This window comes from Amia ocellicauda, chromosome 15 (assembly GCF_036373705.1).
Source record: "Amia ocellicauda isolate fAmiCal2 chromosome 15, fAmiCal2.hap1, whole genome shotgun sequence".
Classification (NCBI taxonomy): Eukaryota; Metazoa; Chordata; class Actinopteri; order Amiiformes; family Amiidae; genus Amia; species Amia ocellicauda.
The window spans coordinates 22515130-22540395 of NC_089864.1; the positions used below are offsets into that span (position 1 = coordinate 22515130).

The 25266-nt window shown below is 39.3% G+C and overlaps 1 protein-coding gene across 5 annotated transcripts in view; it reads left to right on the forward strand.

Annotated features, from left to right (window-relative positions):
- tspan11 (tetraspanin 11) overlaps positions 1-25266 on the forward strand; it is a 95692-nt gene that overhangs the window by 40268 nt on the left and 30158 nt on the right. For all 5 annotated transcript variants that reach the window (XM_066724080.1, XM_066724081.1, XM_066724084.1 and 2 more), the window contains 3 exons: positions 16525-16599; positions 18110-18214; positions 21155-21313. In XM_066724080.1, the coding sequence (XP_066580177.1) occupies positions 16525-16599; positions 18110-18214; positions 21155-21313 (339 nt within the window). The remainder of the gene's footprint in view (positions 1-16524; positions 16600-18109; positions 18215-21154; positions 21314-25266) is intronic.

Sequence of the window (25266 nt, forward strand, 5' to 3'; positions counted from 1 at the left end):
GTTTCATGTGCTTGAAAAACACAGGCATTGCATAGCATTCAAGTTTCTTCTTACAACTAGTCAGACACGGAGTGATTACCCCGCAAATAAACACTTGTTTCATCTACGCATCAGATGAGTCCTGTGTTCTGTTTATTTGTGGTTATGTGTTTCTTGGGTATCTGGGGATGTACAGCACTTTGGTCAGCTTGTGTTGTTTTTAAATGTGCTATATAAATAAATGATTGATTGATTTGATCTATGTGTTTTGACTGTGCAGTGTACCCGTTTAGAGAACAAAAGCGCTTTGATGTCATTTATAACAATGATTTTTATGTTTTATGTTCATATTTCCATTTAAATAAACTTCTCCATTTGTGCTAGTTTTCACGATTATTCTATATTTTTGGCTCTTGTAGGTAGTTTGAAATGTTGGTGCTTCTAGTGTTAACCGAATAATTGCCAGTCATTATAATGGAAATTTGTATGTTTTTACATATATTGTGCTTCCAGATTTAAAAGTCACTTTTAAGTTTGCAAAGTTGCATCTATGTGCACCACGATTGAAGACAGATGTAGGGTTACGTGCATGTATAGGTATGTCGAATTTTGGATATAGGCTTTTGCATAGATTAGCATGAGAGAAAACCTTACAGCAAATACAACACTTTCGTCAGCGCACTTTCATAATTAATACCACAGTTGCTCTATTACTAGCAACGTTGCAAAGACTTACCATGCGTTTAGTTTCAAGTGCTCAAGCTTGTCGGATGTGCTATTTTGGAAAACGGATTCTGATTTACACAGTCTACAAAGCACCGTACGGTTATCATTCTCTCTCTCTCTTATAAATACTCCCACAGTTTTGATGCTTTTGCCCGAGTTTTGTTTCGCGCGGTAGGCTGGCTGAGACGTGCAGGTTCAGACATTTTTCCAGTGAGGTGTATACAGGTGGATGAGAAATGCATTACTGCCACCTACTGCTGTTGGGAATGAAACCGCTGTTCTCACACAGGGCTAGGCATACTGGCCAAGGATATTAGGCGAAGGGGCTCAGATCAATTATATTAATATGAACGGCTTAGAGGCTACATAGCTAAATGACTATTCGACGTCTGAAATAGAAGTCGACGTATTTTACTAGTCGAATAAGTCAACTAAGTCGACTAATCATTGCAGCCCTAAATTTAACTTCTAAATAGCACAGGTTAACTAAATCATGTTCACCTTCATACTGATTGTCTCTGGGGGCTGTTATACAACAGACCTGTTTACTGCCACGTCTGGCAGCAGATAGTTAACCGGCATCCAAACCTGGACGCGTCCGGACGCTTAAGCCAGTGGAAACGGGGCATAATTGTGCAGTGTTTCTATCCTGCAACTCCTAGCGGTGCTTTAATTGGACACAGTGTTCTTGTGCTGTAGGTACAGCAGCTGATTAAATAAAGTGCTCTGAGTACTGAAAACTAGAAGAGTAAAAAGTGTTTTAATGTGCACATCTTGTCCTCTCTGTTGCTGCTGTTCTTTCAATAAAACCTGTCGCTAACGGTACAATATGTAATCTAAATCGCAAATATAGTATAATTCACTTGCATCATGTATCCCAAAAACACAAAACAATGGTTTTAGTTCTTACTGTTATTTAAGTAATGGACAAAGCTTATACAAACCTGCCGTTTCAGACATTTTTGGGATTTTGGCTTTCCCTTGTCATCTGCCTGGCCCTCTTCATTGCACACGAAACCAAAATAATCCCAAATCAAACTGGTAGCGTTACGGTGTGAGGACAGGTGTGGAAAGCTTGAGGTGTACTAGAGTCAATGGATTTAGTTTGCGATGCAAATCCTTGGGGGGGGAATCTGTTTGTAACTTTGTTTTAATTGACAAAATGATGCTCACCAGGTGGGCTAGATACTTGTCACTTGCCCTGCCTTCAGTTTACTCGCCACTTGCGACCTTAATTTCCAGCCTTTTGGATGTAAAGTGGACGATGTATCCAAGCAATTTATAAAATGTCCATAATTTCTGTTCCCCTCTGGAAAATTAAAACACGGCAGTTAGCGCTACACTTGCGTGCAATACATGCAGTTATAAGACTCCATGAAAGCAATGCTAAAAACTAGGTCTGAAAATAAAGATTGTATTAAGCTGCACTTTCCGGTATTTTTTCTTCATGTAGCATTTGTCAGTGTCCTAGCCGTCAGGAACCGTATTCCAAATAAAGAACTAACTTGTATGTTTGTAAGTTGAATGTGGGGCCTGTTTGTGTCCTTTGGGAGGATGAGGTGCACGTCATCCTTCTCAATGACGGGGGCAGAAGCTACATATTTGTTTTTATTTTAAATGAGTAATCAGGAGCTATTCAACAGTGCGGCTGGCTGCTGTATCCATGCCTATAGGTTAAAAAGCGTATGCTCATGCCGACGCTTTTTGTGTATGTGAACGCACATAGTTTCACGTATATGGGGGAGATCTGTTTTATCTTGAAGTGAAGGAAATATAATATTGATGATTGTTAATTTGGAATTCAGTTTCAAATATTATTATTCTATGCCATGTGTTTTTACAATGTAAGGGGGTATATATAATAGTAGTGTGTGTAAATGTATAATGGATTCACCCAGGGAGTGAATAGTCTACATATGCTGTGTTAGTGCTCATTCAAAGGAGAGATGGCAACATAGATGTGTATGTTCAGTGTAGGACACCAATGTAAACCATGTAATATCATATTTAATTTCTGCAATGCATTCCTGTTCATTTGCTTTATGGTTAATGAGTAGGGAAACAACTTTCAGAGTCATTGAACCATTTGAAGCTATTGTAGTGAAAAAAATGTCCACTGCAGTCTTGCTTTGTCACCGAGGTATCAGCAACATTATGTAATAGTTTAGCTCTGTGATCAATATAGAGACTGGGTGTTGAATTTATAGTAGGCAGTCATATGTATGTGATGAATGTCGTAGCGATGTCAAATGCATACAATTAATTTTAAGTGTAGTCTACATTTCATATAGCCTAGATATAGTCAACATTTGTGTGTATGTCCTATTCATATATCTAGGGATTGGTTGTGTAATGATTCAAGTGGTGCTGATATTAGTGATGGGCAGTTTGCGAACAAACAACTCATTTAGAACTAATGCATATTTCTCATTGCCAATATTTATGTCAGATAAACAATACATATGTGTTGCTTTTATTAAGTAAATGTATTTATTAAACCAGCAAATCAGGTTGGACATACCAATGAAAATATGACCAATTTAAACAAATACAATCCAGTTTGTGAAAGCATACTTATATGCCCATATTTGTTTAAATCTTTTATCGGGATTTCACGCATGCAACAGGTTCAAATTGGCTTCTTTCTTTTCCAGTTCACCAAATCTGTCTCCTCTTTTTAACCCTCGGATTTGAGGTGGTTCACACCTCTTTTAAGCATTATGGGGCTTTGATACATCGACACATATTCCAAACCAATTCGACACTCAGCTGCTGGTGTGACGTAATGAAGCTTTGTTTGCAGTGATCACGTGGTTTCTGGCAAGGTGTCGCCGGGGCTTCAAACCATTGTATCGATACATTGTGCTTCGAAAGTGTTGATACTGCTTTGTGAAGCCTGCTTTGAGCATAACATCACTAGTGATTAGGATACACCAGTTATTTTGTCCTTGTTTGCCATTTTATTTTTTGGTTTCTGTATTTCTGTTTGTTTTCTCCTTCCACAGAGTGAACCTGTTGGCGCGCCTCAGTAAAACTTCACCTGTGTTGCACTATATCTTGGAATTGGTCTGCCTCCTTATACAGCAAATAATAAAAACATTTTAATTCTTGTCATATGTGTAAGGCGCCAAATACAAGCTAAAGAAAATACACACATACATGTTGTAAACGTGACAACATAACCAGGAACAGAACTGTAAGTGTGTGTCGACTCTTCAATAACCTGGACACCTCTAAAGTGGAATGAGGGGATTTTTTTTTGTTTGTTTTGGAAGGCATTTCATTTCAGTTTCTGAACGCTAAGGTACACAGCTGCTACATTAATCCTGAAAAGGCTTCAATGTGATTGGTTTTAAATGAAGACAGTCATAGGGCAGATTAAAAGAAGTGTTGATCACCTATAAGAATGCGTCTCAAGACAGGGTGAGGTGTAAACTTTTTATTATGTGGTTTCCACCAGCTCTGGGTTTGCCTTTTGTGCAAAGTTTCACTGATGCAGGAAGACCTCATTCAGTGTCATCTCCCACAAGGAGCCAAAGAAATATTGGAAGGCCACCTCCAGCTCATCCTCCTGGTCAGATTCTTGCTGGTCCTCGTCATCTTCCTCCATTATTGTAGGGAGGAAAGGCTCGCACTGCTTCCTCCAAGCCTGGCTGTAGGCAGCAGGGGGATACTGGAGACCCTGGCAGTAACGGGTGAAGAGGTTGAGCAGGGGAGCCACAATGAGACAGTCGCTACCTTTTAGATGATGATGATGATCTATTTCGTCTTTAAATGATAGCTGGTTACATTGTACAGGAGAACCCTATGACATTGTCCTTATAATAATCCTAAGCAATGTAATGCGCTCAGTGACTCACAGTGTTACTGTCGTCCCCATGCTTCTCCAGGGCCCTGCAGCTCACGCTGTCCGCCCAGGTCTCACGGGCCGGACAACATTTCTTAAACTTTACGGGCTCCTGAATACTGTCCTCAACACTGCTGCTACTGCATCCTGGAATCACAGAGCATTTTCATTTACAAATCATCGTTATTGTTAGTGTCGTACATTACAATAAACAATACAATCTGATTGTGAAATGACAGGTTAAGAATTGTAATATATGTATGGACACATTCATAACTAGAGAAACTTGCTTACCGGTGAAGGAAGGAGAATTTCTCTTACCTGGATTTCTGCCAGTGCAGCCAGAGATGAGGTTTATGAAGGCCAGTAGGCCTGCTGCCCTGCGCTTCCTCTCCTTCTCTCCCATCATGGCCGCATCTTCGCCAAAACCCAGCTGGGTGTTCTTTGCTGGCGGCGGCTTCTCATCCAGAGCTTTCTGGGTGTTTGATTTGAACTGGGCACTGTTTTTCTGACCCATTGCAGATGTCGATGAACAGAAATTGTTCAATAAAAGTTTGGTAAATTAATCAATTCAGTCAATAAATAATTAGTAAGTAATAATTCAGTAAATATTCTAATTAATCTGTAAATAATTAGTAAGTAAATAATTCAGTAAGCAGTAAATTCAGTAAATAGTAAATAGAAGTAAATGATTGAATAAGTAGTAAATTCTATGAGTAAATAATTAGGAATTAAATGATTGAATAAGTAGCAAATAATTAGGATGTAAATGATTCAACAAGTAGTAAATTCTATGAGTAAATAATTAAGAATTAAATGATTGAATAAGTAGTAAATAATTAGGAAGTAAATGATTCAATAAATAGTAATTTCTATGAGTAAATTATTAGGAAGTAAAGATTCAGTAAGTAGTTACTTCTATTAGTAAATAATTTGGAAGTAAATGATTCAATAAGTAGTAAATTCTATCAGTAAATAATTAGGAAGTAAATGATTCAATAAGTAGTAAATTCTCTCAGTAAATAATTAGGATGTAAATCATTCAGTAAGTAGTAAATTCTATCAGTAAATAATTAGGAAGTAAATGATTCATTAAGTAGTAAATAATTAGGAAGTAAATACTTATGTAAATAGTAAATAATTAGTATGTAAATAATTGAGTAAGTAGTAAATTCTGTCGGTAAATTGCTGTAGTAGTAGTAGTAAGTGCGTAAGTCGATAGCTGATGCCAGTGCGACTGTAGGCTTCTTACAGGCTGCACACAGTGACATCATAACACCTCAGAATTCTATTCTGACATCACAGCACATCATGTAATGTACATACACGCATACATTTGAGTTTCATATGAAAAGTCAATTTAATCAATATTATTTGAATTAATTGACAGGAATAGCAACTATGTATGTGTAAAACAGCAGCATTAACTTGTACTATGTGTTGATTTCAGAAATGAACATTTAAACAGCCAAACAATAAAACTACAGTAAGACAGCAACACTTCATATACAATTTGGTGACCATCAGCATAATGATGGATGTAATTCTGCGGCAAAGTTTAGCAGTGCTGATGTCATGTGAAACGGTTTTAATGCTTCACTGTTAGATCTGATTTTCTTCACCTTCTTTACTTTGCTTCTAGACTTCAATCACCGACTCGGCTCCCTTATTCCTCCAGTTCTTTTTTTAAGACAAATCTGTTTCGGACTTAGTTTTTCATTTTAAACTGATCAAGTTCAGAAGTTATTGCAGGTGTAGTGAAATTTGTGTGTCCCTGTGCTCCCCCAACATTGCAGTACACCAAAGTAGGACATACTATAAGTGAAATACAATTAAAACAAATACAAAAGTGCAAAAAGAGGGGAAGAAAAGGAGGGGTGGGGAGAACTTCTTCCATCTCTCTGTCCTGGCCATCAGGCATCTGAACCGTGTCTGCCTGCTGGATGGGGGTAGTGTAACAACTGCTGGCTCGGGTGACTGGGGTCCGTGATGATTCTAGCAGCCTTCCTGAGACTACGTGTCTGGTACATGTCCAGGAGGGCTGGCAGTGCGACCCCTATGGTGCACTGGACCGACCTCACCACTCTACTCAAGGCCCATCGGTCACAGGCATTACAGTTTCCATACCAGTTGATGATGCCCCCACAAGTATGCTCTAAATGGTGCCACTATAAAAATGAGTTCAGGACCTCTGTGACAAGAATTCATACTCAGCTGTACATTTTCTTAATGTTTTGCTCTTGTTCAGTACCATTAAAGAGGTACTGTTGTGCCTTCCTAACCATGGTGTTGGTGTGGTCAGACCAATTGAGGTCCTCACTGATGTGCACACCCAGGATCTTAAAGCACTGTACCCTCTCCACGGCACCCCATCGATGTATAGTGGAGTATGCTCTCTCAGCTGTCAGTAATGCACCATCAGTTATTTAGTTTTCTTGACGTTAAGGGAGAGGTTCCTCCTCTGTCACCACTCGGTCAGCACTCTGACCCCCTCCCTATAGGCTGTGTGATGAAGTAGGGTAATTATGTACAGCCTTTATTATGTGTATATTACTGTGTGCAACATTATGTTAAGCGCTACACTTACATGTACAGAAGAATTGAAGTGGTTAGGAGTCAGACACAGGACAGGTGAGAGAGTGCTATCTTCTTGTGTTTCTACTTTCAGACATTCCTAATCTTTTCTAGTTTGCCTTAATTTAAGTTAATTCGTTACAGTTGCTGTGTTAAGAACATAAGAAAGTTTACAAACGAGAGGAGGCCATTCAACCCATTGTGCTCGTTTGGTGTCCATTAATAACTGAGTGATCCAAGGATCCTATCCAGTCTATTTTTGAATGTTCCCAAATTGTCTCTTCAGCCACATCGCTGGAGAGTTTGTTCCAGATTGTGACACCTCTCTGTGTGAAGAAGTGTCTCCTGTTTTCTGTCTTTAATGTCTTGAAACCCAATTTGCATTTGTGTCCCCGGGTCCGTGTGTCCCTGCTGATCTGGAAAAGCTCCTCTGGTTTGATGTGGTCGATGCCTTTCTTGATTTTGAAGACTTGAATCAAGTCCCCACATAGTCTCCTCTGTTCCAGGGTGAAACGGTTCAGGTCTATGGCAAGCCAAATTATCATTTAGAGATATCTTCAAATATTTAAAGATCTCTAAATCATTTAAAGATATCATTTAAAAGTACATTTAGAGATATCTCTAAATGATTTGAAGATATCTGTAAATGAACAGGATGTTATTTGAAGATATCTCTAAATGATTTAGAGAGATCTTCAAATCATTTATAGATCTGCAAATCATTTAGAGATCTTTAAAAGTACCTTATTTAGATATCTCTAAATCGTTTGCAGATATCTCTAAATCATTTATATATATATATATATATATATATATATATATATATATAATCTATCTTTAAATGATTTAGAGATATCTTTAAATATTTGAAGATATCTCTAAATGATAATTTGGCTTGCCATACAGGTCCCTCAGTCTCTCAGTAGGACATTCCCTTCAGACTTGGAATAAGTCTGGTTGCTCTCCTCTGAACTGCCTCTAGAGCAGCGATATCTTTCTTGAAGTGTGGAGCCCAGAACTGTCCACAGTATCCAGATGAGCTCTAACTAGTGCATTGTACAGTCTGAACATCACTGCCCTTGTTCTCAATTCTACACTTTTGACAATATACCCTAGCATTGTTTGCCTTTTTCATTGCTTCCCCACATTGTTTGGATGGAGAAAGTGAGGAGTCCACATAGACTCCTAGGTCTTTCTCATGCGTGTGCTCAAGATGCTCGCACTTTAGAGCCCTGCTTAGTCTGAAATGCTACAGTGGCTCGTTGAGGACATGGAAAAAAAAAAAAGCCCCTCTGGTTATCTCGTGATCACGACATAACAAGTTGTTTTGTCATGATCAAGAGATAAATTACCTCCCGTTAACTCGTGATCACGACATAACGGGCCGCTATTATCTCTCGCTATCAGAGAAAGCGGAAGTGTTGTCATTTTCATGAGACTGTGCTGAGACTGGGGCAGTGCTGTCAACACATTCGGCTAATGCAGACGCATTGTTTTATGCCTTTCAGTAATTGAAGTGATCCTGAAACTGTAGTGAGCTTCATTACAACACAACTTCTTGGTTGATGTATAGGCTACCCACTGGACTGAAATTTGCGTAATGCATTTAAGCTTCTGTGAAGTTTGCTTATTCTCTCCGTATCTTGCTTCTTTTCTAAGTGTATTCTGGTTTACTCCCATTTCCACCCAGTCCAAAGACATGCGGTTCAGGTTAATTGGTCACTCAAAAGTGCCCGTTGTGAGTGTGTGTCCGCGGTGCCAGTAGGGGTTCGGCCGAGTGGGACCGCCGCGCACTGCTCACGGCAAACTGAATGCACTGGCATTTGTTTTAGTTTTCTTGACACAACTCATAAAAACTATCCAATCTACAATCATAATAATCATAAACATGTTCATATTAGCATATTTTATGTGTGCCTATTCGTAAATACACTCATTATACATAATCAACACATTACAAATGAGGTAACCCCACAGCTTTAAACATCCATCATAGAAAGGTTATGTGGTGTGGTGTACCGGACTGAACGAGCTCTATGCCGGTGAAGATGCTCAATGAACGTGGTTCGAAACCAGAGTAGGGCATCAGTCAAATGCGTATATATTGTTATTACTATAATTTTTATGCTTTTCCTGTTATTATTATTCCGTACAATAGTGGGGTTAAGTCTGTTAACAATTGAGTATAGTTATGCCTGCTTGAAATGATATATTTTAAGCCTTCATCTGTGTACACTTGCTGAGGTCTGGACCACATGGACCGAGTACCTTCACCCCCTTGCATTTACATGCTTGTAACTTCTGCCTCCCCTCTTCCAAAACGCTGTCATAACTGTCTACAATAGTAATCAATGTACCCAAAAAAAAGTTTACAACAAAAAATGCATGATATAAGTTTTATTGGTCTCAGTAAAATGTTCAAAACATCCCTCATATGACGTCCTTAAAAGCACTATGATTTAGTCAGAACAGCACATTGCCATCTCCCCTAAGAGACAGGTTTGTTTTAGCCTATACAAACATTGTTTATTAACCAATCAAAAAGCTTTTAAAACAATCACAAGAGACCTCTCTGCTTATGGGTTGTAGAATTGTAAAAAAAGAATTGCCCAGTAGTCCTCTGAGGGTTAAACTAGGGACCAGGGGCAGGGAGCTCTGACAATGGGAGATGTTCCACTAAGGAAAGAAAACCAAGGGAAACTGCTAGTAGGAAAGTCCTGAAATGTATGTACCTCAATGCCAGGAGTATAAGGAACAAGATGTTAGATCTAGAAGCCACAGTGCTAGCGTGTGACTATGATGTTGTAGCAGTGACAGAAACATGGCTTACAGAAAATGATGGGGATGAATACAAGTTGGAAGGATACACACAGTTTAGGAGAGACTGGCAAAATCAAAGAGGGGATGGGGTAGCATTATATGTCAGAAATGACATTGAGGCAGAAGAACTCAAATTAGATCCTGCTAATTAAACAATATCTGTGGGTTGAACTTTTGAATAAAAGATCTGGAGGATTAGTGGTAGGAGTGTGTTACAGACCACCCAACTCAGATATTCAGAAAGATGTTGCATTGTACAGTGTAATCTGGACTGCAGGTAGCAAGGATGTGGCTGTTATAATGGGGGATTTCAATTTCCCAAACATAGACTGGAAAAGCCCAGTTGGGAGTACAGAAGCAGAAATAGAAATCTTTGAGATGGTAAATGACTGCTTTCTAACTCAATTTGTCAGGAAATCAACCAGAGAGAGTGGTTTAATAGAAATATGCCAAAAAATATCGAGAAATAAAATGTTGTATAGCGCATACAAAAGAGAGAGATGAAACAAAATACAATGAATAAATAGAAGTGCAAAGAGATGTTAAGAGAGGGATCAGAAAATAAAGGTGGGAAATAGAAGGAAACATAGTTTTTTAAGCTAAAACTAATGAAAAGAGCTTTTTTCAATACTACAACAGCAAGAGGTCAATAAAGGAGGAAGTGAAAAAGCTAAAAGCTGAAAATGGAAGTATCTTATAAAACTAACAAGATGTGGCAAATGTTCTAAATGAGTATTTCACAGAGGTTTTTACAAAAGAAAAAATTGATAACATGTCACAGGTTAACAATCAGTCCAGTCAAACCCTAAGAGAGATCAGGATAAATGAGGAGGAGGTACTAAAGGAACTAGCAGAATTAAAAACAAACAAATCACCTGGGCCAGATGGGATATTTCCTATGGTACTGAAAGAAATTAATGGAAATTATTTATAGGCCGCTAACTAAAATATTCCAAATGACACTTGGAACAGGGGATGTGCCAACTGACTGGAAGACCGCAAATGTCATACCAATCCACAAGAAAGGGGACAAAACTGAGCCAGGAAATTACAATCAGTCTCACCTGCATCACCTGTAAAATGTTGGGAAAAATAATTAGACAGAAAATAGAGGAGCATCTTAATGAAAAACATATTCTTGGAGATAGTCAATATGGGTTTAGATGAGGCAGATCATGTCTTACTAATTTATTGGAGATTTTTGAACATGCAACTGCAGCTGTAGATCATGTGAAAGCACATGATATGATATCAAAAGCTTTCTGAAAATGTAAGTATAAGGTTCCACACCAAAGACTGATCCTCAAATTGGAAGCTGTAGGGATTCAGGGTAATGTAAGTAGATGGATTATGAACTGGTTGATGTATAGGAAACAGAGGGTGTCGATTAGAGGAGTCGCTTCTAACTGGAGTGAGGTTGTTAGTGGAGTTCCACAGGGATCAGTACTAGGGCCTTTGCTTTTTCTAATCTATATTAATGATCTGGACTCTGGGATAGTTAGCAAACTTGTCAAATTTGCAGATGATACTAAAATAGGTGGCTCAGCAGATACAATCTCGGCAGCACAGGCTGTTCAAAGGGACTTAGATAATATTCAGTTGTGGGCCGACACCTGGCAGATGAAATTCAATGTGGACAAGTGCAAGGTATTACATGCAGGTAACAAAAATGTCCACTATAATGACACTATGGGAGGAATAGAACTAGATGAAGTATCACATGAGAAAGACCTAGGAGTCTATGTGGACTCCTCACTTTCTCCAACCAAACAATGTGGGGAAGCAATAAAAAAGGCAAACAGGATGCTAGGTTATATTGTCAAAAGTATAGAAATGAGAACAAGGGCAGTAATGTTCAGACTGTACAATGCACTAGTTAGAGCTCATCTGGATACTGTGTACAGTTCTGGGCTCCACACTTCAAGAAAGATATCGCTGCTCTAGAGGCAGTTCAGAGGAGAGCAACCAGACTTATTCCAGGTCTGAAGGGAATGTCCTACTGAGAGACTGAGGAACTGAACCTTTTCACCCTGGAACAGAGGAGACTACGTGGGGACTTGATTCAAGTCTTCAAAATCATGAAAGGCATCGACCATATCAAACCAGAGGAGCTTTTCCAGATCAGCAGGGACACACGGACCCGGGGACACAAATGGAAATTGGGCTTCAAGACACAGGAGACATTTCTTCACACAGAGAGTTGTCACAATTTGAACAAACTCCCCAGCGATGTGGTAGAAGCTGAAAATGTGGGAACATTTAAAAATAGACTGGATAGGATCCTTCGATCACTTAGTTATTATTGGACACCAAATGAGCACAATGGGTTTGTAAACTTTATCAGACCTTGGGATGTCCACTACTAGTTTTGGGACAGCACAAGCCCAAGATCCAAACTTACAACGTACAAGACAGAATTGCAGCAGTCACCCCAATAGTTCATGAACATTTACGGCAGGTGCATGACGATATGCGTATAATAGGCTGGCAGCGATGAGGGTATTTCAGCCCGGGTCCCAACAGTTGAGTGTAAGCTTCTGGTTAGTTGGAAAGGACCATACGAAGTGATAGAAAGAGTAGGAGATGTTAACTATAGAATACAACTACCAGGAAGACTGTTAATCTCTTGAAGGCATGGAAGGACAGGGAAGTACTGGTTGCACTGGAAACTTACCTGACTCTTCCACTGGTAACTCAAGGAGTAAATATTTCAGACATCCTTTCTGTTACGCAGAAGCAAGAGTAAGGGAATTTCTTGCAAAGAAAAGGAAAGTGTTTTCAGGTATACCAGGTAAAAAACAGCTGGTGTCTCATGACATCATTACTCAGCCAGGGAAAAGAGTAAACATCAAACCATATAGAGTGCCAGAGGCTCACAGAGAAGCTATCAAGGAAGAGGTACAGAAGATGCTGAAGCTATAAGTAATCGAGGAATCTTGTAGTGAGTGGTCTATTCCCATAGTGTTAGTGCCAAAGCCAGATGGGTCCTGGTGGTTCTGTAATGATTTTAGGAAACTGAATGAGGTGTCCAAATTTGATGCCTATCCAATGCCCTGCATAAATGATCTACTAGACCGGTTGGGCTCAGCCCGTTTCATGAGAACACTAAATCTGACTAAAGGATATTGGCAGATGCCTCTGACCCCAAGAGCCAAGGAACTAACAGCTTTTACCACTCCAGATGGGTTATATGCATACACAGTCATGCCCTTCGGCTTGCATGGTGCTCCGGCCACTTTTCAGCAGTTAATGGATCATGTTCTGCGTCCACATCAGGAATTTGCAGCAGCATATTTGGACGATGTGGTTATCCACAGGCCGGACTGGGGTCACACCTACCACGAGTTCAGGCTGTATTAGATTCTATTAAAGATGCAGGTTTGACAGCCAACCCGGCCAAATGTAGCATCTGTCTCAAGGAGGTTAAATACTTAGGGTACACGGTAGGGAAGGGTGTACTGAAACACCAATTATCCAAAGTTGATGCAATCAGAAACTGGCCAAGACCAGTCAATAAAAAACAAATAAAGGCATTCTTGGGCTTGACTGGGTCCTATAGACATTTCATTCCCCATTTTGCCACTGTTGCCGCACCGTTGACAGATATGACCAGGGCTGGAGGATTGCATATGGTCACCTGGAATGCAGCAGCTGATGCTCTCTGTTGTGCTCCTGTATTAGTGTTTCCGGACTTTACTAAACAATTAATTGTACAGGCCTATGCCTCTGAGGTTAGGTTGGGGGCTCAACTAGTGGATAGGGTGGAACACCCGGTGCTGTTCCAAGGAACTTGAACCAAGGAAAGGAATTATGCAATTGTGGACAAGGAAGGCTTAGCCATCAAGTGGGCCCTAGAAACCCTTCACTCTCCTTAGCGATCACACTCCACTGACCTGGATGCAAAGGTCTAGGGACTGGAATACCAGGATCATGTGCTGGTTCCTCAGTTTGCAGCCCTTTCATTTTCAGCTGGTATATGTAGTGGATGGGTGCTATTATAAGAAGTACACATTTCCAAATGGCCGCTGCAAAAAAAAAAACTAAACTCCCCAAAAAGCATCCAGGTCCTTTGTTTCCAAGGGGCAGCAGACTCACTTGCTAATTCAATGCCTACATAAGGTGATCTCAGCTCCTGGGAAGGGGGGTGTAGTTGTAGGAGGACACTGTGTGTGTGTGTGTGTGTGTGTGTGTGTGTGTTTGCCATTTTCTTTCATATAGTAACTTTCATTGAAAATATTATGACTAAATAATTGGACAAATTCTTAACAGCAGCAGATGTAATTGGTAGTTAATGAAAGCCTTACAAGTAAAAGAGTTTAACCTGCCTGAATTCAGGATAATGATTATGCTTTAAATACTGTTTTCTCGAGTGACCTATTTGAAAATAGTTGAGAATGCGTCAACTGCTTTGTCCCTGGTCTGGGTTGAACACAAACTCTACAAGAACAATATTACAGGCCTTTACCAGAATATGCTGCTAAGATTTATTGTGTCGTTAGGTTTGTTTATATCCTGGAGACTCGGGACAGGATTGTGTAAAATAACCTTTACTATAAATCATAATTTCATCTTGTCACCCTTTTTGTTTGTTACAGCTGTAAATGTATTTTAAAAATGGTTTCTGTACAGTGTTTGAGACTCGCAGTGCATTGCGTGTCACCCAGTAAAATGTCTTGTCCCTCTTCACTTTTGCTGTTTTCATACCAGTGCCATGAAAATGCTGCTGTTATCACACCTGCTGTTCTACAGAGAGAAATGACTGTCTTTAGATCCATGACAGGCTATTCATAAATAGATATAGCTTATTTTCTATTCAACAGAGTTATACTTCTATACAAACGACTTGTTCACTTCTACAAAATAAAGATTACAAATGAAATAGTTTTTGGCTTTAGCTCTGATTTGCTCAGATTAAATACAAATATAAACTGACAGTAGACATGACTTCCTCTTAAAATAATTATTGAAACAGTCAGTCAGTCAGTCAAGAATAGGATGTAAATAATTAGGATGTTTATGTAGTAAGTCTTGTAATTTCTCTTAATTTCAATGGGGGAACTATTATTTTGCCCTATATGTCCATTCCTACCTCTCCCTGTTTACTGATTTGAGTTTGTGGCCTGATTTATACAATGCAGCCCTGTAAACTGAAGTGTGCTCTGGTTCTTGTATCCCAATCAACACCAGGTCACTACTACTACAGGCATTATTAGTTGTGTGACGGTGATTTCTTCTGGCGCCTCTGTCACAGCACTGGCTGGCTCCCCGGCTACGTGACGACTCGCAGGTGTGGAATAGCAGTCAGAAAGGCTGACGAGTTAATAACGTGGGGCGCGCTTTAATCACCACTCTGAAGTGCCCTTCATTATTAAAGCAACTGTTATTAAATTCAATCACTTTTGTTGTTTTGTAGCTCCAGCTACCTCCACAATGGCAAAATTGCTGTGCTTGAAAGAGGCCTGAAGTGTTCTTCAAATCTTTTTTACACCTAGAGATCCAGAGCTTTTAGTGACAATCATTTGAATCATCTAATTATAGAGAAAATGAGTCCATTAAATGCTCGGAGCATGTGGAGAACCATTTCTATCCAGTGTTTTCAAAGGACAGAATTTGTGAACTTTTTGGTTTCTCACAATTGTGCGGTGTATAGATTAAGGTCATGTTGCTTCTTGGGTGTTTAGGGTATTCCCAGATAATATTGTAGATATATATTTTTGAGAACAACGGTTATAGGGAGAGTGGATTCTTTTGCTGACCTATATACTTTCAATTAAGTTGGCCACTGGGTACAATTTTCAAACATTCCTATTTTTAGAAACATATTTCTCTACCCATATATGGAGTTCAAATTAAATTCCCTTCACTGATGTTCATGCAGTCAGCTAATATACTCTCTGTGCACCAAGCAACATGAGATGATAATAAATAAATAAGCTGCAGGTAAATGGCATGGCTGCTTTGTTTATCACAAATTACGTCCACAGCACAGCAGAGCTGCAGCATCATAGCAAGTAATAATGCTGGTTTGACGGATAACTTTGCAGGCTCTCAATATGCCAAAGGAGTTGACGTTTGTCTGCCAAGCTGAGGAAACCCAGGCCGACTCGAATGTGCGCAGCCTTAGCAGAGCTTGCCAATTTGCCTTCTGCCCCTTGGGGAATTTCGGTCACCGTCCGCTATGATATGATCCAGATTTGAAGTATCACTATCTGGACTGGAAACTCAGCCTATATTTCAAGCTGAAGGTTTTACCATGTGAGCCAATCAATAGCCCCAGATTTGTGTTCTAACAATTTATTTTAATTATCACCTCTCAACATTCCTGTTAAATCAAATTTAGCATTATACTTGCATTTCTGCCTCTCTATATTTAGTAGGGCATCAGATCAATTCAGTTTTTTAGATCTTCTTGCATGTTATTTTGTTTGTTTTTTCGGGGCTTCCTAGATGTTATCAGTTAGTTAGTGGGTGGTTGACAACAGCCAGCTTGACCTCCACAGATTTCAGAAAGTTGTAGAGACATTCTTCACATTTATGCAGTTTAAACTGTGTAACCCAGAAGTGTTTTTGTATTTCAGTATTTCTCCTGTCTCCTTTTAATATTCCTGATTGAGCTTGTGGCCGGCGTCCTGGCTTACGTTTACTACCAAAGGGTAAGTGTTCGTCTTACACTGTAGATGTATTGGAATAATTGGCACAGACCATCTTGAAAATATATTTGTTGTGATTCAAAATAGCTGTCTGACTTCCAAATGACCAGTTCACTGTTTATTGTGCACCTATTTGATGTGCCAAAATACTTCTACTAGAGCAACCAGCCCTGCAACTTTATTAGTGATACACCAATCTGTTTTGTTTTTTCCTGGACATTTTTACAATTTACACATAATTACTTAAACACTTTCTTCCCTAAGCTCCAGGTCTGAGTGGTGGGGGAGACATTACGACATTTTAAGGCAGACTAATAAAAATGAATTTCTCGAAAGCCGAGTGCTGCTCTAACCTTCCTACATTTGTTTTTTTCCCTGTTCACTGCACTTCAGTATTTCGAGTGTTAGTACACCTGCCCACTGTGCTTCGCTGTAGCCTTGCTTCTCACCTGCACAAGAACTGTTAAACATTTTGTAAATAATCAAATCAAACAGTACAGTACTGTCGAAAATGAAGTGTCTGATACATCACCTATAATAACACTGAACAAGAGCTGTGGGTGGACCGAAAAACATAATCCAAACCATGCACGTGGGATGCCCAGTGACTCACCTGGTTTAAACTGCCCATTGCGTGGGGTGTCAGTACAACCTTGGTCATTGCTCAGGATTTATCAGTCTTGATTGGGGATATTAGCTGAGTTTGCATTCTCAATAGAAAGCATGAGAGGAGGCAGCAATGGCGGGGGCTCTCCGTGGTGCAGTTCAGCGAGCCAGATTTGTTGTTTCTAACTTATATTAAAAGCAGACCTGGGGAGCATTAGAATAATATGAAATATTAAATGTGTTTGTAGTAATCTAATTTCCAACGATTCTCTAGAATTCTTCAACACAGCTGCATAGACTCCACAGTGAATTAATTATATGGAAATGTGGATGTCACCACTGCACAAATACACAAACTCAATGATGCAGATCCAAAAAGTCAAATTGAAGTTGATTGATAGATATAAGTGGTGTTTCCTTTAGAAACTGAGCTCTTCTGAAGGTGTTAGTTTGAAGCCCACAGAAACCAAAAGCACATGGGTTGAAATATTAAGAAGGATCCACTCATACATCGTCATTAAATCAGATGAAGGAGAGTTTTCAGAAATAAAAATGATCCCTCTTAAAGGGAACTATTTATAGCTTGAATCATGTTAAATCCTTTTATAGATAATGTATACTTACAATCACTCATCCAGACTTATTCAACTATCATTTGAACTTATTTTCCAAGAGCAAGAGAAGAGCAGACAAAACACATTCATTCTATTCTCACTTTTTACCCTCATTTTTATTTCCAAACCATAAGTGTTTGTTGTGGAGCACAATCCTAAACTCTTTATGTCTGTTTCTGTTTTTAATATTTTCTTCTGATTGTGGGAATAGATTTTTGCCTAGTCACACATTTCCCCTCTTAATCTTTTTTTTTTTATTGTGTGCTTTTTTGCATTATTGCTTTGCTTCCCAGCTTAGCGACGAACTGAAGCAACATCTCAACCAGACCATGACAGAGAACTACGCGCAGCCTGGAAAGAATCTCATCACGCACGCCGTTGACAGACTCCAGCAAGATGTAAGAGAGCGCTGTGCCTTTTTCAAAGTCCTGTTAAATGACCCTGCTTGCTATTCAACCGTTTGGGTCACATGGATTAATCGCAGCTGATCTCAGCTCTGCTGTTAGGTACCCCAACCAGATCAACAGCTGTTTCCCTTCACTGTAAAAACGAGCATGACAAATATGCTGGCAATCAGAGAGGCCTTCTGTAGCATATTTACTTTAATCAGTGCAGGTAATTTTTCTTTGTCAAACTACATTATCTTGTGACCGTATAATGAATATTGCTTCGTTCTCTTTTATTAATGCTTTGGTGATGTGACATTGTGGCTGAATGCTCTGCTTTAAAAAATGGTTTCTGATTCTTGGAGAAAACCAAGATGGCAGACTGTACAGGAAAAGGCATATTCTACATGTTTTCAAACTTGTGCATCATTGATACACCTCTTCTCCTCCCTTCCATGCAAGTGTCTCACACAAACACAGGAACTTTTTTATTTTTTGATTGACTGTACAGCAGGTGCCATGGAGAGTTGACTTTGATCAACCGAATTTAACTTCATCTTCTGATGCAAAGAGTGTTAAATGGTTCATTTAAGGCCGTCAATATGTATAGGTAAGAGATCAAAACCTTAAATTCTAGGACGCTTTCAGTACTTTGTGGAAGAGCAGGTCTCGATAGCCTCAATAATGACTGGGAAATTCACCAGGTGCGAATTTGGGGAAAATTATCTAATCTAATTCAAACATTTTGAGATTCTGGCATGTTAGCAAAGGTGTTTAGTATCACGCTGACAGGTATATATGAATGCTGTAACCTACCCAAAGGATTATTCGGTTCATTTCAGCAACTGAAGAGAGAATCAAGAGTCTGATTTACTGACATTCTATATAAAATGTGAATTTAATAACGCTTTATATTACTGTAGTGCAGTGATAAGCTTCAGTACAGTATAAAGTAACATCCGAGTCATATTGATGAGCTTTTCTAGGTGTTAGATCATTTCTAAAATCAGTGTCTCAACAGAAGATCTAACACTGCAGTGAATACCTTGTGGTGATGTGTCCCTGAGATGTTCCTCAACTGCCTTCTGTATTGCTCATATCCTAACACTACATATTTTTAATGACCCCGTAATTATTGACTCAAACACATTATTAACTGAAGCTTCATTGCCATTATGATAAGGAAATGGGTGGTATTTCTATTAACAGAGATTCTTCAAACTGAAAAAGGTCATTCCAAGGTTTTTCCACAATCTGAAAACTGATCTGATTTTCCTTTTATTTGCATTTCACTAAAAGCTGCAGTAAATTAATATTTTCTGAATATTTTGAGTGCACGGGTCAGTCAGGTATGAATTTTGAATTGTTTTGCAACATTCACGTGTCCAGAAGGTATTTCTAGAGCAAACAATGTCTATTGGTATCTTTGAAGCAAAAATGTAATCAAAATGAAAATGAAATGCTGAAGAGGAGTAATTACTAAAAACAATATCTCTGAGTGCAGCTCATTAAGATTGAGGCTGTCAGCTTATTGCTTGAATGCAACAGCAAGCAGCTGCTACTTCTGAAGTGTCTGTTTCGTTGTGGGAGGGGGTTGAAAAGGTTCAGTACATGTGCCTGAAATTTCTGCAAAACAACGTTTCTCATGTAAGTATGTGGTTTTAATTACAGTTATTTCTCTCTCAAGTGCTATCTCTGAAAGTTATCCAAAATGAACATATATTGTGTGAATGTAATAAATACTGTATTTTAGGTGAAAGTTAAGAGAGCATTGTGCTGACCAGCTGCAATTTATATTCCCATGAAACCCTCTTACTTACTGTCGACCAGGTCCTGTCTGCAGGAAAAGAGCTCAGATTTGTGTCTGAACATCTCTTTAAACCTAGGCATCCATTATACTGAATTAATGTTGCTAAAAGCCTGGCCTGCTTTTATTTCAGTCTTAATAGTACTGTTATTCTTTTGAGGCTGTGTAATAGCACAGTGCCGGACAATTAGTAAAGGGTGCCATGAGACATTTGTTCTGGTAGTGCTGTGTAATGTTTCTTCATAAAAAAAACACAAACATCACAGGCACACACATGGTGGGATGTATTATAGTACAAGGCATTCCTTTCCCATCACTATCCAACCTTTAAGTTAATAAGTTCATGTTTCAGACTTCATGAATATTACTTGCATTGATATACAGACAGGTGACAAATTAAAGGAAAAACCAACAGAAAGTGTCTCAGTAAGGTGTTGGGCACCACGAGCCGCCAGAACAGCTTCAATGCTCTTGGCACAGATTCTGCGGGTCTCTGCACTCTACTGTAGGGATGAACACCATTCTTCCAAAAGATATTCCCTCATTTGGTGTTTTGATGATGGTGGTGGAGAGCGCTGTCTAACACGTCGGTCCAGAATCTCCCATAGGTGTTCAATTGGGTTGAGATCTGGTGACTGTGAAGATCATTTTCATACTCATCACACCATTCAGTGAGCCCTCGTGCCCTGTGGATGGGGCATTGTCATCCTGGAAGAGACCACTCCCATCAGGATAGAAATGTGTCACCATAGGATAATGGTGATCACTCAGAATAACTTATGACCCAAACCATGCCAGGAAAATGCCCCCCACAGCATAAAAGAGCCTCCAGACCCCCTCACTGTAGAGGTCAAGCAGTCTTGGTATTCCACACAGGCACTCGCCCACTTGTCAGGAATATGGTGAAGGATGACTCATCTTACCATATCACTTTTTTACCACATCTCTGTAGACCAGTGCCTATTGCCATGGAAATAGTGAATATCATCTTTTTATTAGTGAATATGTTTCGCTCGTGCATCAGTGTTGATCACAGTTTTATTTGTATAAGGACAATTCGTTTTTTTCATACAAGTTTGAGGAAACCTTTGTGTGCATTGTTCTTTCCCCTCATTTCCTTGATATTGTGTCTTCTTCCGTTATAGTTCAAATGCTGTGGCAGTAACAATGCATCTGACTGGCAGCACAGCGTGTACATCAACTCTGCCGAAGCAGGGACTCGAGTGGTCCCAGACAGCTGCTGTAAAACAATCACACCCAGCTGTGGAGGGAGAGACCATCCATCCAACATCTACAAAGTGGAGGTAGGAAAGATTTTATAGTGCCTTACTCAGCCAACTAAGGGGAGAACTCTGCCTGACACCTGTTTGAATGTAAAACCTCTTTAACATGGTTATTGTATTCATATTGATTTGCACATTGATATATTTGTGTATTTGCTGGGAAAGGATGTCTTGTGGTTAGCATCTACAGGTGAGTAGCAAATGGTAAGTTTATCAGGGTCAAAGAATCAAATGTAATAATAACGGTATACAAAAAGAAAGAAGGTCTTGGCTTGGTAATGAGAATTGTTTAAAGGATTAATATTGATAACTTTTTTCAATTTGGGTTTGAGCATTTCAGTTGTAGATATGGTTATGAATACAGTAATACAGTAATTTCCATCATGGAGTCCCAGAATTTCCTCTGGGACCTTTAAAATGTACACAATAACTGTGTGAGGATCTTACTTAGAAAACAGAAATGTGTTTTATTGGCCAAGACTCTGGAATTATACTATAGGGACTGTTCTTTTTTTATGGTTCATCATTCCTCTGCAGACCAGTGTTGCCAAAAAACATAAGAGAAGATCTTGAACTATGCATAGCAGTTTAGTGTATATCAGATTGAATGGTTTCTACTCTGTCTATAGCTGTCTTTGAGATTATATATATATATATATATATATATATATATATATATATATATATATATATATATATATATATAGCACTAAATAATAGAAGCTTAGGGGCCCATTTTTTAAATTTAAATAAACACTTCTATTCATCCATCTTAAGAAATGATCCAGATAGATAGAATGCACGATTGTGGGAAGAACAGTGATGATTATGGGGACCTGTACTGATGTGATTAAAGTCAGAGTTTTGATGGACCATGAAAGGCAGCCGAGAGAAGTTTGATCTAGCAGTTCAGGCTGCAGAGCAATTTACTGAAATGGGAGACGTGGTGCTGATTGTGAGATTGTTAACGAAGAATAGAGTGCCGGCTCCCACACTCTACCGCGTCGCTCCAAGATCACTTTCAATCAAGCAAACATTAAAACAGCAGTGTTTCTGTTTGTGGCACAGCTGGGAAATTCAGGGTGATACCAGTTAGGTCCTTAGCACTTATGTCACTATAAACTATTATTCACTGCACGTCTCCCACTCCATCTTCTCCGGAGTGATCAGGGAAAACGTAATTACTAAGCGTTGGACTCGTTTCTGTCCAAAACAATTTGAACAGCTTACAGTTCACGGTGACACATTGCATTAGATCTGTCCTGATGGACTAAAGTGGTTGAATACCTTGTTTATTTATCTCGTTTCCAATTTCCTACAGAAGTGTCTAGGTTTCACTTTTTAATATTCTATGATTTAGCCAAGCATAAAATAGTTTTTTTTTTATTTATTTTTTATTTTGTTAAGGTGGGCACTGCAAGCTTTTGTAATAAAAAATAAATCTTCTAATATATAGAATATAAATTCCAGCAGTGGATCCTTATAGGCTGATGGTGATATATAATCACCATCAGCCTATAACGATCCACTGCTGGATGAAGGCCTCCCCAAGATGTTTTCACTAATCTTAATCTTAATCTTTATCTTTCCATCTCTTATGTGATCATTTAATAGGTATTTTGTATCTCTTGGGATCCATTCCATAGCCTCCTTTGTCCATTATTGATCTGTTCTTTTTGCAGTGTGTCCGGCCCATTGCCAGTTTATAACCATGTTTTGGTTTGTTCTCAGATCCATTCATTTATTTTTCTATCTCTTCTTAGTTAATCCAAGCAGACATCTCTCCATGCCCTTCTGTATCGTCTGCAGGTTTTGTATAATTTCTGCCAGGTGACCAGGTTTCACAGCCTGTGAGCGCTGGTAGTATGCATTGATCAAATACTTCTCTCTTCTGGCAAGTGGGTAGATTTCACCAGTCTGCTGTTTCTTCTAAATGCACTCCATCCCATTTTTACTCTTCTTTTGATTTTCTTACATAATATTTCCATCTGCTCGTTTGTCTCCTCTCACATTAAGGAGAATGCCAATTGCATTGTTCCATTCATCTGGGATTTGTTTATTTCTAAGACTTTGTGAAACGTTTTGCCAGAATCTTCATTTCTTCTTCAGCCTCTTTTTGTGATTCCATCATCACCAGGTGCTTTTTCCTGCACATGTCACTCAGAACAGGTCCCTTCCCACTTCCTGTTCTATAAAACATGACATATGTGCAGGTTTGTCCTCTTTTGCCATTTTGCTGGACCCGAGAACGTGAGCTTTCTGTCTAAGTGTTGCATTAGACCTTAAAAACTGCGTATTTTGGCTGGCTGGCTTCACTAATTTTGTTGTTAACCACTGTTTCGCTACATCTCTGTCTCTATTGTGTGTCTTATTAGTTACATTTATAGCTCATTTCGATCCTGTCTGTTTGCGCACCTGAGCTCCGGCTGCACTTTCGGTTCACAAATAGAGCCTTTAAAAATAATAATTGTGTTAATATAGTGCCATATATTATCTGATTGCTTGCTGTGTTGGTTTTTCTGTCCACAGGGCTTTTTCCTCCACAGCAAGAGCGCTAGCAGCGGAGGGTGTAAGAGTTGACCTCTGTAGCCCCGCTTTGTATATGCTGATTGCAGACAGTCCCCGGTAGAGGGTGACTGTGGTCCTCGCTCATGGACAGCCCAGGTTGGCCCCAAGGGGCCTCTGTGGCTCCTGTCTGGAGTTGTGTTGCTGAGGCGACCAGGCTCCCTTATCAGCTCACTGCCTTCTCCCTTGCGACGGTTTTGTTATACAGTAACCCCTCCCCCTTGGGCAGTGCTTCCGACTTGAAAGATAATGATAGGTTGCGAATGCAACCCTGGTTATCTGAAAAAGGCACTGCCCAAGGGCTGCAAGGTCGCATAGTGGTCCTAACTCCGGGAAAAGAGAACGAACCCGCGCTGACGTCACGTTTTATAGAAGAGGAAGTGGGAAGGGACCTGTTTGGAGTGATGTGCACAGGGGCCAATGGCAGCTTTGATAGTGACGTTTTCAATTGGGTTCCTACAGAAGTGCACAGAAACCCCTCCCCCTTGGGCAGTGCTTCCTTTTTCAGATAACCGAGGTTGCATTCACAACCTATTGTTTTTCTTTCAAGTTCTCTTGATTCTTGGGAGAGCTTTGTATCTTGTGATGTGCTAGTTCCTCCAAATTCTCTTGCAATTTCCATCGCTTGATATTTTATCACATACCTGTGATGCATCTAGGTGGTCTTGTTGGTCATGACGTACACTAAATCAGTTCTTCAGTTCTAATTTGTACTCCAATTGTATTTCACCTTTGCACATCCATCTAATTACTTTCACCACACCAAGGTATTGATGTCAGTTTATCAGCTGAAAAATTGTTGATGAGAAACAGCAAAGCAAAAATGTCATACATCCACCTGATAGCTAGACCAGCACACAATAATAACTTTTAAATCACAACATTTACCTTATAATCTCAGAATATATTGATTGGTATCAATAAGGCCCTGTCTTAGTTTCTCAGCTTCTCTTTAAACAATCATACAGCCACCAGATTTCAATTAATTTTGGCTTAGCAGTACCAGCATGCAATAATATTTACATCACAACATTCAGCCTATTTTATAATCTAGGCGTATACATTGATTGGTGTGTGTGTATGTAATATATTTTGCAATATAGTTCCTACTATGATGACATACTGTGGTTGCATATAAAAAAAGGTTTGTTTCACCTGAGAAGTTATTAGTTTAAAAGATCTGAGGATCAGCCAACCATAATATTTGCATTTCACTCTAAGAGATTTAAAATAACACTAATTCTGACAGAAAAGCCCTTTATTGAAACATTTAAATGAAAAGATGCCTTTCCCAAAGAATAAAGAAATATTGGTTATACAATGCATGTACTACTGTTTTAAAAATGTTTTTACTGAAATTATTCCGCCTCTGCAATCCTAGTTGAGGCTGACCGTAAATTTCCTCTCTA